We start from the raw sequence: 16,552 nt of genomic DNA, 5'->3' as shown, positions 1-16,552 counted from the left end.
TTATTAAAAGAATCATAGTTACCCAGTGAAGGCTTCCCCCAAATTGAAAACTCAAAAAGCAGAATGTCATCGAATACCCCTTCTGATTATTAAAAAAACCAACAACAACAAAAACAAACCATACAGCTCTCTTAGATACTCCAAGAGAGTTATACACATCTACATAGGAAAATTTAAAAATTTCCCAACCACTCTTCAAGACCACCAGAAGAGATTTCATTATGAAATTAAAATTTGAAAGAGAATGGAAATATCCTGTCTTCCCATTCACCACTTCGATTTTAGCTTTTTTTTTTTTTTTGTTGCAAGGAACAGGACTGATTTTAGAAACAAGTAGGAGGTAAAAAGAAACCCTTAAACTTAATACTAAAAATGTAGGTTTGCCAAATGTACTCCTTCCTAAAAAGATTAGGAACAACATGAAAATATCAGCACTGTACCCTAAAGGTATGTTAAGTCTTTTATTTGCATTCAAAACACAAATGCTTTATGAATTCTGCAGAATTTCACTGTTAGAAAAATCTCTATCCACTGTACAAGAGTTTTTCATTAAAGCATTACAGTTTAAAACTTATCACTAACCTATTAGGTTTATCGAAGTGGACTGCAGCTTTAGTTGATGGACCACAAGAAGACAGTTTCTCTGTTTCTTTACAGGGCACAGAATTTAGCATATCATCTTTAGAAGTCCTTGAATCCACTTCAGCTGACAAGGAAAGGCTTGTTTCCTCAGTGTTTCCATGTTTGTTGTCATTCTCAGAGCTCTTGATATCCAAGTACCGTCCATTGTCCTCTGAGACTGTGAGAGGCACTTGTTTTAAAGAAGGATGGGGAGCTACACCATAAACTGTTGACACAGCAAAGTTTTCATTCTTGAGAAAATCTATTTCACTAAAAAAGGAAAAGCAAAGAATGAAATATTTTTGTAGCTTTCCTGAGAAGGTTCTTGGAATCACAAGGCTGGAGCACAGAAATACGGACAACATATTGAAGAGCTCCCTCTTCAACTCCACTATGTTCAAAAATTCCTTTAATATAAATAACTTGTATCACACAAGCTGTTCAAAGGAGCACCGGTTTAATGGAGTTCTTTAGTCAATAATTAGTAGTAGGAAAAATGTTGCACTCAGAGTGAATCAACGAAACAAGTGAATAACAATAGTGTTATCTGCTTCCGGCTGAAATCTTAGCACTGAGACACAAACTGTCACAAGACAGAACTCTATCTGGGATGCAAAACTTAAAATACTGTAGTGGTGAATTAATATATATACTTCCCTACCTGGCTTTGAAATGGTAATTATGCAAGTCAAGAAAGGCACTTAAAAATTATGCACTTGCCCGTATGTTGTATTGGTGCATTTCTTAAGAGGAATGATTATTTTATAGCTTTGACCAAACTTTTAAAGTCTCTTTTTTTGTTTTTCTTAAAGATACTGTCATTTCTACTAGTCTTGCTCTCTAGAAAGAAAAACTGTGTTGAAATAAGTCATTAAACCAAACATCTTTCTGTTTGCAAGCTGTACACACCATAGTAGTGAGTGAAATAAAGCTGACTGAAGAGAAAACCCACGCAAAACACATCAGATATGATTCTGTTTTCAAAGTAGTAAATAAAGAAGTTGCATTGAAAGAACAAAACTGATTGCAAAATTAAATGATGTAGGTTATAAAAGGGAAATAGTCAGTTTGAAGTCTCTTCCTTTTTCTGAATCAAACACCACATATTAAAAAGGAAGGACAGCCCCTACTCTGAAGAACTAGTAATTTTGTAAGCGTAAGTTGTACATTTTCATATATGTGCTAGAAAAACATTGAGAAGTTATTCCAACTTTTAACAGCAGTTTAGCAGATTGGTAAGTACATACCTCTCAAGTCTTTGGATTTGTTCCATCAAAGACCATTTCTCACTGTTTAACACACTAATTTGATCTTCTAATTTTTGCACTATTAAACATTGCTAAATACAAGACAGAAACAAAAGAGTTTAGTACAATATACTTAAGTAGTACTGCAAACAGCTGAAACATTTCTTCTGTACAATCTCTTACTTCTATTGACTGTGGTGTTGTTTCAAATACAGGGACGCTCCCAAGTATAGGAGTAGCAGCCTCTAACTCATCATCTTCTACACCAACTGATACATCCACCACATCTCTCGCAGTAACATGATGGTTTCCAAAGTCACGATAGAGTTGTAACAGGTCAGGAGGTTTTGGAATGTTCAATCCTACATCATCCCAAAGTTCAAAATCCTTCAAAGGAATAAAAGAAACTAAAGCATACAATATACTTCCTTTTATTTTTGTTTCTATTCCTCATTTGACTGCAGGTCTTACAACAGCAAAATAATCACATCAAGATTACATTGTAGTAAAGGAGATGAAAGCTTAAATCAGATAGCAAGAAACCAAAGTAGAAAAAGGATCCATTTCATGACCCAAAGCAGTTTCACCCTCAGGGTGGCTCTAGGTAATGTACTAATAAGAGGACATTCCAAAAACACATAGATCACAATGTATTTTTTCCAGGACATTAATGCTTTTTAGAATCAGATATAACGTGGATCAAATTCTAGCAGAAGCCAGTGCAGTTGACAGAAGGTTTTCTACTGACAGGGGTATTGTTTTGTTTCCATCTCATTCACAAGAACAGGTGTAATTTTCCAGAAGCAGACAGTCAAATAGCTTTGTAGATGACTGATAGACAGGGTGCATATTCTCAGTGAAATTTGGACATAACTGTATTAATTGTGTAGAGGTGTAAGCACTACTAGGGCCTCCTGTCTCAAACCATCACTATATGTCATTCCTTTTCTCACTGACATGTTACAATATTATTAATCTAGAAAAAAAATGTGCATTCTATGTGTTAATTATAGTACATTTATATTTACATTTTAAATTAAGAACTTTACTTTTTTGGGGGGGTAACTGTCTTACAACATAAAACATTTTCAGTTGAGAACACATAAAAAGTAAGGATAAATTATTTATCTTTTCTCTTTTGGGGGCTGTATCCTCACAAGTATTTGTATGAAACCTAGCACTGTTAAACTCAAATCTTAAGTGGATTATCCAGAAATTTTATTTAACAACTCATTTTCTTTACAGATTAGGATATGAACTGTAGGAAAAATATAGGACTAGTTATAGACAGAACTGGCTGAAATTCAATATTTAATACTGAATTCAATATTTAATTCTTCTGGCAATATTCCAGTTTTGTGCTGAATATATATTGAGTGTTGATGTTACTGGGTGTTTTGTTCACCCAGTAACAGTGAGAATGTAATTAGAACCTTCCAAACATTTGAAGAAATTTTTTCCCATAAAATGCAAGCCAATAGAAACATAAAACTTATCATCTTAAGAAAAATGCATCAAAGCACATCTATGTTTGGAAATATCTAAGATGACACCTTATTACCGAGCGCTTCTCCAAGACTGTATTGAATGCCACAGTATAATTAGGTATACTCATACACATATATATGCCCAAGAGATGACAAGCAATAAGTATACTGTATATCCTGCACAAATCAGCTGAGTATGATTTAAGATTATGTTCAAAATTTTACTACTTTCAGATCCTTGAGTTTAACTGAAAGGGTGTCCATCAGAATCCAGGAAAGTGTATAAGTACCTACAACTCTCAGTATTTTTCTTCTTGTTTTGCTTCCTTTAAAGAATGCAAGCATTCTGACTCCTTCCTACAAATTTTTGGCAAATACTCCTCAAAGTGCTGTATTTTCAAGCCATGCTTTGCTTTATATATGAAAATGCTAACTAACATATTTAACTCTTAGAATACTCGTATGTATGAAGTGAACTACATGCACAGGAAATATCATTTAAGTTCACTTGCGCTTATTACAAGATCAGAATATGGAAAGCAGGCATGTAAAAAAAAAACCACAAGAAAACTTTACCTGATCATGATTTTCATCTGAAAATGTTATTGATGTAAGCTTGTAACTATTCTTCAGTAAAAATTCATTAACTAGGAAGTTTAGAGCTCTTTTCTCAAGAGGTCTGATTGGCTCCTGGGAAAAAAGAAAACAATACACTACATCTTTGGTTCATCTTCCTTCCAACTACGGAAGCATATCTGTCTTAAAGTCCATGCAAAGCTCAGTTACCACCAGCCACCTACCTGAATTTCAGGACTTGATTTATAATTTTTTCGTTCCTGCAAAGGAACTTCATTTTCTGGGGAGGAAAAAAAAGTAACTAAATTTTACTCTTTCACACAGGATGAGCTCAGCTACTTCTACATTGTTCAAAGTAGAGACTTAAGAAAAGGTTTATGTACACCACCTGCAGCCTGAGTCAGGTTGGCTCGGAGGGCCTGTATGGTCTCCTTGGCTTTCCGCAGTTCAAACTCCAGGACTGGACAGGGATTTGGATTAAACACACACAGGCATCCAACCAAGGCAAGGGAAACAAAAATAAAATATAAAAAGCAAGGATGGGTGTGAAAAAAAATATACAGTTTGTATTAAACAGAAAGCATGCAATCTTTATGGAACTTATGAACACATGCAGCAGAGTTGGTCTGAAAGCAAACTGGTGAACATTTTCCATAGTTTCATTGGTGTTACGTTAGCTAAATCAAAATTTCAAGCTGTCTGACAAGGACTCACTGTAGGGTTTTGGGGTCTTTTTTTTTTTTTTTTCCTTGCTTTTAACTTTGTCTATTACTAGGAAATGTTTGTTATTTCTTCCCTACTCTTAAAATCAGCTGATACTGTCAAATGTTTCAATTTCTTGGAGCAAGGGGAGTATGTGGGCAATGAGAGGACAGATCTCAATGAAGCAAATACATGCTGGCAGCAGAGGAAGCTGTCTCCATGTAGCAAAGCTTAAAACATGAAGTGAATGTACTGTCCCATTGAGACTACAGATTTTATTTTTTTTTAATAAAATCATACACTGAAATTTTACTAGTTTAAATGGCAGAACTTGAAACATACTTTATTTTACTACTAAGAGTAGTCTCATTTCAAATCTCTATTTAAAAATGGTATTTCAGGAATACCCTAGAGTTGATTAAGATTTTTAATTTAGTTGAATACATTTAAGAGATGCACAAGATCAAAAAAAATGCAAAATATGCAGCTCTCCTATAGTACTTAGAGAAGCTTGAAACAAAAATGTCTTTGCTCCATTATTCTTAAAAGTTTACAGTGATTCTAGACTATACAAAACTTTCAATGATCTAGAGTCAGTTTTAGAGATTCAAAAATACATAATTCTAGCTGCTGCTATCACCTGCTTCACCTCCCCACCCCCCGGTCACTATTATGTGTTTCTCATGTTCCAATGTTTCCCCCCAAAATGGCCAGTAGTGCTTTGTTTGCACCAGAATTCCATGTGTTTTGATGTTGAGGTCACATGTATACTGTGGCTTCAAATTTTAAAACCCCGTACCTTTGCAGAACGTATCGTAAACGTTCTTTTTATAGCCGTTTACAGTTAGAGCATCTAAGGGAACCTATTTAAGGAATTACCAGACAATTACATGCATTTAATTAATTCTCAGATTAATCTAATTACTATAGAGTTACCAGAAAGGGTTCTTGTACTTAACTAGAAGAGATGAGCCCAGAACAGCTACCATACTGAAGTGTTAAACTACTCTAAATAGATTACCTAACACTTACTTTACTCCCATGCAAAACTAAAAATATTGCAGCTGCTTTTAGTAAGAAAATATTAATGAGATTTTTAATCATTGCCTGGAAACATTTTGAAATATTCTGGCATTTTGAAATATTTACACAGAGAACAATGCATGACAGAAAAAATGCATTGGCTCTTGCTTGTAAGAAATGCTACTGACGACTACAGATAAAATGGTTTCCTCTTTTGCACATCTGTTACTAACAATCTTTTGATAATTAGCATGCATGGAAAAAAAGATTCACTCAGTTTGCATTTATCCATAAAAACTGAAGGATAACTACAGTACACCACATTTGCTACATGAAAGTAATTTGTTTGATGCACAGAATTTTACTGCAGCGATACAAAAGCGCAACTGAGGATATGATGAATAAAATATGTAAAATCTCTCTAGTATTCAGCAATGCTGATCTGCAAATACTTCTGTGCAACAAAGTTAGAAAATGCTCTTGTAATAAAGTATCTAATAATTTTAGCACTTCCTTGCATTTGAGTTACTAATTCACAGTTATGATTCTAAGTTGTTAGTTTTTGAAAATTGCGAAGAATTCAAATTAAGTAATTCTTCTGATGGAAATGACTCTGTTAACATTTTATTCTTGTAAAATATTTTCAAAGACCAGAACAGTTGCAGATCAGGAGTGCCCTGCACTAGAATGATATAAATAAGAAAAAAAGTTAGAAAAACAACAGAAACTAGAAAAACTCAGGAATCCCATTAAGGAAAATAGGAATAAGACATGTCTGAAGGCGTAGAAAGCCAAAAAACTCATGTCAGAGAAACCCATGTCAGACGGCAAGAATTAATTTTTAGTGAACTGTCATGATGCTGCAAATTCTTAGAAGCCATTAGGACTTTACCCATTCAACCTTAAAAGTAGATTACTCTGCTGCATGTTTCTCTGTATACAGTGGAAGTTTCTGGACATAGTATATTTGAGAAGCTGTCACTTCGCAGCATGTCACATAATTCTACTTCAACACAGCATTGTTACAGTTGTACCTCATCGCCCAGTCTTACTAATGCCACCATTATAATTGTCATCATACAAACCTTGAGGCATCTAAGTCACAAATTTAGCTTTTATTTGAGGAAGCTTATTTGTAGGTTTTTTTAATATACGCATAAATATTTGTAAATACCTACAACATAATTTCAATCAAATTTTCAATTATGATTAAAAGCTCTTTATTTTAGAAGTTATACTGAAATGCAATCTTCTGCCAAAATACATAATGATTTTTAACTCAACATGTGAACTAATGAAATCAACACTTGAAATCCCCATTTGTTGATGATATGACATGCTCTTAAATAAAAAAAGCAACCTCTAACCCCTTTCTTTGTAACCATTGTCAAGTACTGACTTTTAAAATAAATTACCTGATCTTGTAAAGCTTATGTACCTTAGAGAAGCTAAGCTTTCAAAAGCATTGATAAAGCCAGCTAAAGTTTAACTTCATGCTTGACTGAACTGATAACATGTATAACTCATTATAGTACTTGGTGAAAGAGGCTGATACTCCTTAAGAATGATGCACAGAGGAGTTTTGTTGCAGACAGCCTAGGAAAGGAAAGAACCAAATTGATTCTCCTCTACATCAGGAAAGCAGAGAACAGAAATTTAGAGTTCTGAGGTTGGTTAATGTCCCTACAAGGAAAGGGCCTTTCTGAACAATCTGTTTTGCCTTAAGGGAGAAAACTAGTCTGAATTTAAGTAGCTCTCTTGCTTTTTCTTTTTATAAAGAACTCAAATCACTACAGCTACCATTCTGAAAAAAATTACCTAGACTTACTCAAAAGAGCTGAATCTTTCAAGCAAGCAACAAAGCATTTGACCAAGACTTTAAGATCAGTGATTTTAAATGTTTCAGTCTTCATGCAGCTAATCTAATACACCTTAGAAGAGAAGTGCCCATCAGGAGCGGGCAGCTTGTCTGCTCGCCTTTGAAATTTAAAAACGAAACTTTCTCAAGGATCTTTTCTATTCACTCACATTCGTTAATGACTTCATAAGTAATGAACCATAGATTGAGAAGTTAGCTATAAAGAACAACCTGTGATTTGGGATACCGATCAAGTTGAGATCTTCATGAACAGCAGTCTTGTTGGGCCAAGGCCAAAAAGTTGAAGAAATAAACAGTACTTCTAAAAATTTTCAGTACTTGCTTTTTTATAAGCAGTATTTTCTCCAATTATACTATGATTTAACATTCTATGTATGAATTATCTTGCCAGACTTTTGCATACTTCGGTATGAAGTACTTCTGACAACAGTAGAAAGGTAGTTTTAAGTTGTGAAGTCACTATATCGCATTCTGGCATTTTCTTTTAAAAGTAGTTCTCCTCTGAAGTACCAAGGGCCCCTGTGCTTATCTTTCCTCAAATTTGGACATACTGTTACAAGTTCTGTTGTTGTTTGTTTCTTAACTGTCATTTCAAGTTCTTCCTCTTTGTAAAGTAAACGTAAAACTCTAGATGTCCTAAATTATGCCCTCTGAAACATGTATGACATTCCATTACATTTGACAGATTTGCGCATGCACTGAGTCAATCGGAAGAAATTTAAATTCTCCAACTATAGTTAGCAATGAAGCCACTATCTCAATATACTTCGAGACCTGAGGTTTCCTAATTCCCACTTCCCTGATACAAGTCCTAAGAAGAAACGAAGTGACTTGATTTACTGTCAGTGTGAAACACTTCAGGGTGTAACACAAATAGCTTGAACCAGAAAGTAGTACTACAGCATGAAAGGTGACTAGCAAGCTACAGAATTTATGATCAGCGTGAAAGCTCATGAGCAAGCTAACAGAGAACTGGTTATCATTCTAAGAGTAGGAAGCCAACACTTGACTCATTAGCCTCATTAATGCTTTTAAGTTGAGACAGGACCAGCTACAGAAAAGACGTGAACTACAGCAGACTTACCTTCAGGTTCAACCCTTGGAGGCTATCGATCTGGAGGGAAATTAAGGAGACTTACAACTGCTTAACAGGGCTTACAACAGGAAATGGGAAGACAAAACCAGACCCACTTCCAGGATGAACAAATTGAACACACAATGTTAGCAAGTGATTGTTGTATTACAGATGTCTTTTGTGTTTTGTTTTTGTTTTGTTTGGTTTTTTAAGATCCTCCTCTGATTTTGATTGCACACAAGTAATAGTATTTATTAAAAAAACATAAATAAAAAGGCTATAAAAAAGCAGAAGCTGCAAACCTAAGTCTAGATCAATCAAATCCCGAAAAATAATCAAGTGGGTTTTGAGCTTGTCTCTTCCCTTCAAATCCTGACAGGTGCAGTATTTTATTTTGCTAATCAGAAATATATAGTCTAGCCAGAAATCAATGCTAAGGCAGGGAAATATAAGAAGATAAGAGATTGAAATGGAGTTTGATTATGAGAATTAATTTTATTATCCTTGCAAACACAGCACTGTGTTTTTAAAATTATCAGATTCTCAGAACAGTAGATGTCAAAGGCAGTTTAGCAATACTAAATATTTTGCATCATGGAAAGCAGGGGTTTCAGATCACAAACATACTTGTGCACACAGTCAATTTAAGATGAGGCAGAAGATTCAGTTCCTTAGACTGAATGTCAGATGACCTATTTCCACTGAAAGCTGTGGGTATTTGACTTCAAGTTAGGCATACTCTTATGCCACAGGAATGGAACAGGTTTTCCATTCTCTGGTTGTTTTATGATAATGAATATGTGGAGGAGGTTTACTAAGCCTAATAAACCCTTCAGTACTGACTTTATCTTAACACCAACTATTTCAGCACTTAATACATGAATTTAGATTCAAGACTTACTAGAGAACAGGTTGTTTCCATCTAGTAAATTGCAAGCTCTAAGGATGCATATATTTTTTTAAATTCTTAGTGAATTACAAATGCATTATCCAATTTGTTACACAGGTCTCTATATTTATGTTTAGATGTGATAGATAAGGAAGAAAATTGATGTTTTCTAAATTGCAGTTACTTTTGTCATGCTCATCCACATCCTGACTGCTTTTGTGACTCGCATCTTTTCAGTCAAGCTGATAATAATATTATAGAAGAGACTCACTTAGCTTCCTTCAATCAGATTTCCCAAGTGACAAGATCATACCAACTCTTCAAAACATGTTTGCTTCTAGGCCAAATTTTGATTCTAATGCCAGATGGAATGAACTCGGCTAACAGATTTGAAAAACTGAAATCCATTTCAAGCAAGAGTCTTTCTAGGTATTTCCAGGAATTTTTGGATTGGTAAAATAAAAATTATGGCAGCTAAGTCTAACACCATTCATAACAGCAAAACAGAAATATGATGGCTTTGGATGGTATATATGCAGATTTTTTGATTTGGTGCTTTCTAACATTGCCATGGTATAAAAGTATTCGTAACTGGATATGTTATAACTTCAGTTTTAAAGTCCTTCTGACTTGGGACCAGTTTCTTTTAGTGACTGATGCACTTTTATTTCCTATGCTTCATTTGACTAGGGAATTGATATGGAAATCACGGGTTCTGTCCAAACAGTAAAAACCAAAGATAACAGCATGAGAAAGGCATTTACAAAAAGAAACTATTCAAACCTCACTCTGAGAACTATCAGAAGAAAAATATGACTATCAGATCATGGCCTCAAGCTTTCAAAATAGATTACAATTTTATCTCCTATGCATCAAAGCTCTTCACTGAGAAGAAAGAATATGAGAAGAAATAAGCAGGATGGACTTCCAGTTATGTTTCAAAGTGCATTTGCAGCTAAGAACTACTTCAAAAGCAGAAGTTATAAGCCAGAGTTTTTTTAAAGAAGGAACCGGATATGAAAAGTTTTTGAAACCTCTACTGACATAATTTTTTAATGTGCAAATTAAATACTTATCAGTTTTCTGAAGTTTATTGCTTAGGTAGATGTTTTTAAACAGAACTGAAGCAAAAGATTTTAAGGAATTATAATTGAAGCAGAATTTTAAGTAGAAACAGGATATTTTTGAAAACTCTGAGTCTTTACAAACATCCAGAAATAATATCCAGTCTTGCTTTGTTCAAGTTCTTAAGTTACTTCTTAACAACTCTTTGAAAAAAGTCTCTAAAGGAACACAGAATCGTAATATAAATATCCTGCCATATAATTTACTTGTCTATTACATATGACAGTGGTCAATTAATATACTGTAATCTTCAAAAATCTCTATCTATTTTAGGATGTACTTAAATATAATATTTATTTTAAGGATATATTAATTTCATACTGCAAGTAATCAATATTTTGTCATTAATGTTCCATCAGAAGATTAATGGTTCTACTGGATGTCAATTCAGACTGGTCTTTACCTTCTATAAGCATCTCTAATCCAATTCATTTACTAAAGACAGCTCCAAGCAAAGATCAGACTAACTCCTTCAGTAATACTATCGCCAAGAAAGATTGACTAGAAACAGGAAAAATCTAGCAAGATGACGAAAAAATAAAAATATTTTGAATTTGCTTGTTTCTTCCTTGTATTTCAGGACACAAATCAGAAATAATTGCGTTCCTTAAACACACTTTGTTTAGAAGATTAGCTTTGTATTTACAACTATTGCCTCCTTGAAACTGACTACATATATTGAAAAAGACAGTAATTAGACAGTAGTAAGAATCTGGAAGTTTCCAGATAAATTGAAGAACAGTAAGTACCTATAGTTCCAGACCAGAGCACCAAAATACCTGAATTTACTTCATGTTCATGAATTGAATCCAGTCCTTTATTTCAGAAAAACCGGCCGGGTAAGAACAATGAGATTTTCCCAACACTTTTGTTTCTTCTCTCTGGGTCAATACTGGTTGCCATTTCAGACTGACCAAAAAAGTAAACTTCAGAATCAAGATCCTTTACAAAACTATGTTTCACCACCTTTTCTTTGCTTAAGAATGTGACAGTGTTTCTGCTAGGATGAAGTGTGGTGGTTCAAAGCAGAGACAACAGTGTGGAACAGAGACATAGCAGCTTGCATCATGTCATAAAGCTAAACTATGTGAACAAAGGCCACAGCATGGAGAACTTTCATGTGCTCATGATATTAAACAGTATTAATTGGCAAGAAGTACACAGAGTTCTGTAGCAGTTTCCAGAGAGCTTTTATGGATTCCTCTACAGAAGCTGCAAATAACTTAATATCTGAACTTAGAAAAAAAAGCCTGGATTAGAGAAACAAGTCTCACATACAGAAGGGATTATTATAATAACTTCAAATATAAGAGAAAAGCAGCCTCTGCCTTTGCCAAGATAATCATAAAACCTGAAATTAAAAATGCCACAGGCTTCTGTTCAGAACAGCTGCAAGAGGCACACCCCACACCCCCCCCCAATCACTTCTTTGAAACAATCTTATACAATCGAGAAATCAAATGGGAGAAAAGAAAAGCACTACAGTTCAGATTTGTAGCAAAGACAACTTATGGAACTAAGAAAATCCCAAGTTTACTCTGGGTTTGGTAACGCTTATTTGATCTACACATAAGCTATATTTAAGAGATGATGTGCTACAGATCTTTACATCAGAAAGCTATCACCCCTGCAGTAGTCACAGACTACTACATAGAATATTTCAGCATGTGTTTCAGCTGAATAGTAGTAGTCAGTAGGCAATATTGAGATACTGTTCTTTTGTTAAAAACAGGGCACAATTTTCAAATATACTACTTGCTTCTACCCTGGTGACATCTGAAATCATACAGAAATACACCTGCCTGAATATTTACAGTAATTATAGTAGAAGTGTCTGAAACATGATTATATCATTAAGTGACTAGTTAAACAACCACAGTGAAGTCTTGTCATCTTCAGAAATGTTCATTTAAATATACTTACGCTAGAAACAACAAGTCAAATGGTAAAGTTGGCATTCTAGGATTCCTAAATCATACAAAAAACTTACCTGCTACTCTTTCGTCCGTTTCCCTATTGCCATCATCAGAGTATCTTGCAAAATCTAAGGAATCAAGAGTACTGATGCTTCCGGCGCGATCTTAAGTGGGGGAGAAAAAAAACAACAAACAAAGATATAAGAAAAAAATCCTGAAGAGCTGACTGGCTTTGATAAAGAAAGTCAAAACACCTTCTCATTTCAGAAACTATGTATCAAAGGCTAAGTAAGTGTTCTGCAAGACTGAAATTTTATTTCTAAATTTCTAAAAGTTGCATTTTCTAAAAGTCTGCCTCTACACAAAGAGTATGTGAGTAAATCTGAAAAAAACAGAGCATTACACCAAGTTCAACGAACAGACACTGTAAGAAATTCACCCTTGCTCGCCACAGAAGGCGGCATTTCAACCGTGTCCACAGCCGATGCAGAGCAGTGCAGCGCAGCACTTCCCCTTCTCCGCAAGGGCCAGGGAGCTTTGCTTGGACATGCAAGCGAGCAACACAAGAAACCAGATACAAACTGTTCTGCAACAAGTTTCAAGCAGCTCTGTTCCCATTTTACAGAAACCTGTAACTAGCCCAAATACACTACTTCCTTTTCCCTTTTATAGTATTTTAAGGCACGTTAATGTGACCAAATGCTTTTCTACGTATCTCCCGATCCCGCCATTAACTTCAGTACATACCCACTTAGTACAACATTTACAAAGGAATTCATTACCTAGCAAAATTAAAACAAAGCAAGTACAGTTCATGCTATTGCAGGTATAATATTCATACTCTAGAATTAAATTGTTACTCAAAAGAAACATTCAAGAAATTCAGTAACTAGCATAAGGTTTTGATCTGACCTTGATGTTTTTCATTTCAGGGGGGCAGGGGGGAAAATTCAAACAGAAAGCAATTTTGATAAATTCAAGTCTATTGAGGCACACATTCACTTTTTGATTAGAAAAATGTGCAACAAAATTAGTCGGTGACATAACCCAAAACAAACAGAACACATTCCTAACACAACTGAACATGCAGAAATTATATTAAGTAACTTAGTATCTTTCCCCTCCTTTTGAAATTAATTTCTATGTAGCACTTCAGAAATAATTTTAATTACATTAGAGGTGTTGTCACATTAACAAAGAACAAATTCTATAGGGCTGTCAAAACCAGCCTTGTAACTGTCAGTGGAAATAGAAGCAATTTCATCACTTGTTAGTCATGACAGAATTTGATTGACATCACAGAAAGTATTTACCCCCCCGATTCTGCATTATGTAAAAAAAAAAAAAAACAACAAACCCAAACCACCAAGAATCTATTAATGAGTTTCTTTTTTGTACATTTGAGCCTAAGCTGTCCTTTGAGGTCTTGTGACATCCTCTCTACACAGAGCCTCGCACTAGACTGAAACAAGAACACCTGGACTGAGACCGACTAAAGAACCTACACTCACCTGAAAAGCTACAGAGAATATTAAATTTGCCAACGCTAGTCAAGTTACACAGTACCAAAGTGCCTGACAACCCTAACTTGCTTTTTTCCTAGACATTAATCTGATTTAATAATTCTCTCTAGGCTGTTCTGTAGTGCTTAGCAGCATAGTACAAACTCTTCTTTTTACAGCATCTTTGCAAAATGGACTATTGTGAAAATAAACCAGATTTTATACGTGGGGAACCACATTTAGAGTGGTTAAGTTCAAAAGTAAGCATGAATTTTGCATGCACACTGTAACAACCTTCAGAGCTGACTTTTCAAAGCACTAAACACTTTGTTCAGCAAGCTGCTCCAATTTATTTTCATTGGGAGCTGCAAGATCACTTTTTGAAACCAAATCCAAGACTCAAGTTAAAGAAATAGACAACATTCAAATAGAGATCTCAATGAAAAGCTGACATTTAAGAAAAGTGACCCAGTCTCATATAGAGCATTGCTATGGCAAAAGCAGAAATACAACTGTTTCCTCCTGCAGTTTTGCCATGTTCACAGTTCTATTTTCTATTTCTCTTAAGAAGCAGGTAACATCAGAGAAACAATGCTCAAATTTTCAGGTAAAGTCAACCACATCATAATTATTAAAGCATCCAAAGCCATAAGCAACAAAACCTTTTTCACATGACTAGTGGCACGCTTTAGAGGCAAAGGCTCTTCCCCCACAACTGATAAAACAAATCCAGCCATAAAACGCAAACTTATTTGCCAAAGCAGCCAGAAACTTCTTGGGAAAAAAAAATATAAAAGTTGCCTAGTAATCGAAGACTATATCAGGATGTACACAACAGAAGCCATTTAAGATCACACCAGCAGTTGTATGTTCAACAATTCATAATTCCCAACCAGTGAATATCCATCAGTTTTACAACCTTAACGGTCCTTATAGAAACTAAATAAAACCAAGGGGTTTTATGATTTTAACACTCAGAAACTGCCTTAAGCACCACATCTACATGTACAGCAGCAATTTGTAGGATTGAAACTTCACCATTTAGATTTCTCCTTATCATTACAGTGTTCATGATAGCAGGAAACATCTGACACACTCTTTACATACAGGTTAGCATTATAAAAAGACACAAATATCTGGATTCAGATTGATTAAACCAAACAAAGATGCGCTGACGAACACCAGTCTCATGGCCTGTTTCCTGCTACCATTATTTCCCTCTCCCAGAAATGCTGATCCTCCTTCCCATTACAGAAGTACTGCACCAGTTATCATCATCCCCCACGCATGCTGTCATTACTAAACCAAGCCAATTTAGGTGCTTGAAGTCATTATGTCCACAGTGTTCAATCTGAAGATAGGGTTTAAAATGAAAACTGTCTTTATGTATCACATTGGTGGAACCTGAATCCACACAGAGAACTGTACAGCTATCCAAGTAAGTGCTGAAGGAAATGAAACAGTAACAGAGACAACCGTACACACAGGCAGGCTGAACAGTATCTTCTCAATTTAGCGTCCCACTAGATGATACACATTGCAGAACTCAATCAAGTTGGGAAATGATAGCTTCCAAAACACAAGTCAATCTAAATGGTTAGCTTGAGTAGTGTAACAAGACTTGTACCACTACTTTGCTATAGGGCACTGCCTTTAAAATACGTATTATGGCTACAGAAGTGGTTCCTGCTGTTAAGATAAGAGGCCACTAGTGCTGAAGCACTTCAGTTGAGACATCTCCTGGCCAAACTGGCTCCACAGGCATCAATGAATCATCAGTGCTAAGGTTATACACCCTGCCAAGTCCCCAGTCGCAGACGCGGTTGCAGCTACCGCTGAAGCAGGTGTTTCCAGCAGTGGGAAAGGAAGCGATGGAGAAGCAGCTCCCTCTGCCTTCAGCGCTGGTGTGGCTACCTGTTTCTGCTACCCACTGGAAAAGAGGGGCTTCCACCACAGCCAGGCTGGTGAGGTCCAAGCGGCAGCTCCATCCCTTGCACTCACGCTGCAAAGCTTGCAGTGCCACATGGCCCTTGCCTGCCTTGGCGACACTGCCATCTCTGCCCCGAGCCACCGCTGCTGAGGGGAGAGCGGGCAGCAAAGGGACCTGCTGCTTCTATCAAACGCCACGGCAGCACTAGTGACCTGGATCTTGCCCCGCTGGGACTAGGTGAGATGAATTTTGGAGCTGTTGTTGCCCAACATATTGAAGCTTCTCAAGGACCAGAGCCAAGCACTGCACAGGAACTTAGACAGTAGGTTTAAACAGCAAAGAGAGATTTCCAATAAAGCCTTCTAAGGTATCAGCCATGGGATAACAAGGTGAGAAGAGAAAGCTAAACGTCACCCGGGAAGGGGAGGGCTGGCAAGCCTGCCAGATATGTCATCAACAAGAGTCATGGCACATACGCACTGCCTGGCCGGGCTGTGCTGAAGACTGCCCAAAGCTGAACAGTGGCAGGCCTGCCCCATCGCTTCACCTACCTAAAATGTCACCGCGGGGGTAACTATCT

At 36.0% G+C, this 16,552-nt stretch overlaps 1 protein-coding gene across 5 annotated transcripts in view; it reads right to left on the bottom strand.

The window, feature by feature from the left end:
• The window catches only part of RELCH (RAB11 binding and LisH domain, coiled-coil and HEAT repeat containing), an 82,865-nt gene that overhangs the window by 54,286 nt on the left and 12,027 nt on the right, over positions 1 to 16,552 (bottom strand). For 3 of the 5 annotated variants that reach the window (XM_049823781.1, XM_049823778.1, XM_049823779.1), the window contains exons 2-8: positions 12,615 to 12,704; positions 4,320 to 4,391; positions 4,156 to 4,211; positions 3,932 to 4,045; positions 2,052 to 2,255; positions 1,869 to 1,960; positions 583 to 891 (exon numbers count right to left, since the gene is read on the bottom strand). In XM_049823781.1, coding sequence (XP_049679738.1) covers positions 583 to 891; positions 1,869 to 1,960; positions 2,052 to 2,255; positions 3,932 to 4,045; positions 4,156 to 4,211; positions 4,320 to 4,391; positions 12,615 to 12,704 — 937 coding nt within the window. The remainder of the gene's footprint in view (positions 1 to 582; positions 892 to 1,868; positions 1,961 to 2,051; positions 2,256 to 3,931; positions 4,046 to 4,155; positions 4,212 to 4,319; positions 4,392 to 12,614; positions 12,705 to 16,552) is intronic. The other 2 variants (XM_049823782.1, XM_049823785.1) reach the window with 1 other exon arrangement.

Source organism: Accipiter gentilis, chromosome 20, assembly GCF_929443795.1.
Source record: "Accipiter gentilis chromosome 20, bAccGen1.1, whole genome shotgun sequence".
NCBI classification, from domain to species: domain Eukaryota; kingdom Metazoa; phylum Chordata; class Aves; order Accipitriformes; family Accipitridae; genus Astur; species Astur gentilis.
This window is presented reverse-complemented; position numbering and strand designations above follow the sequence as displayed.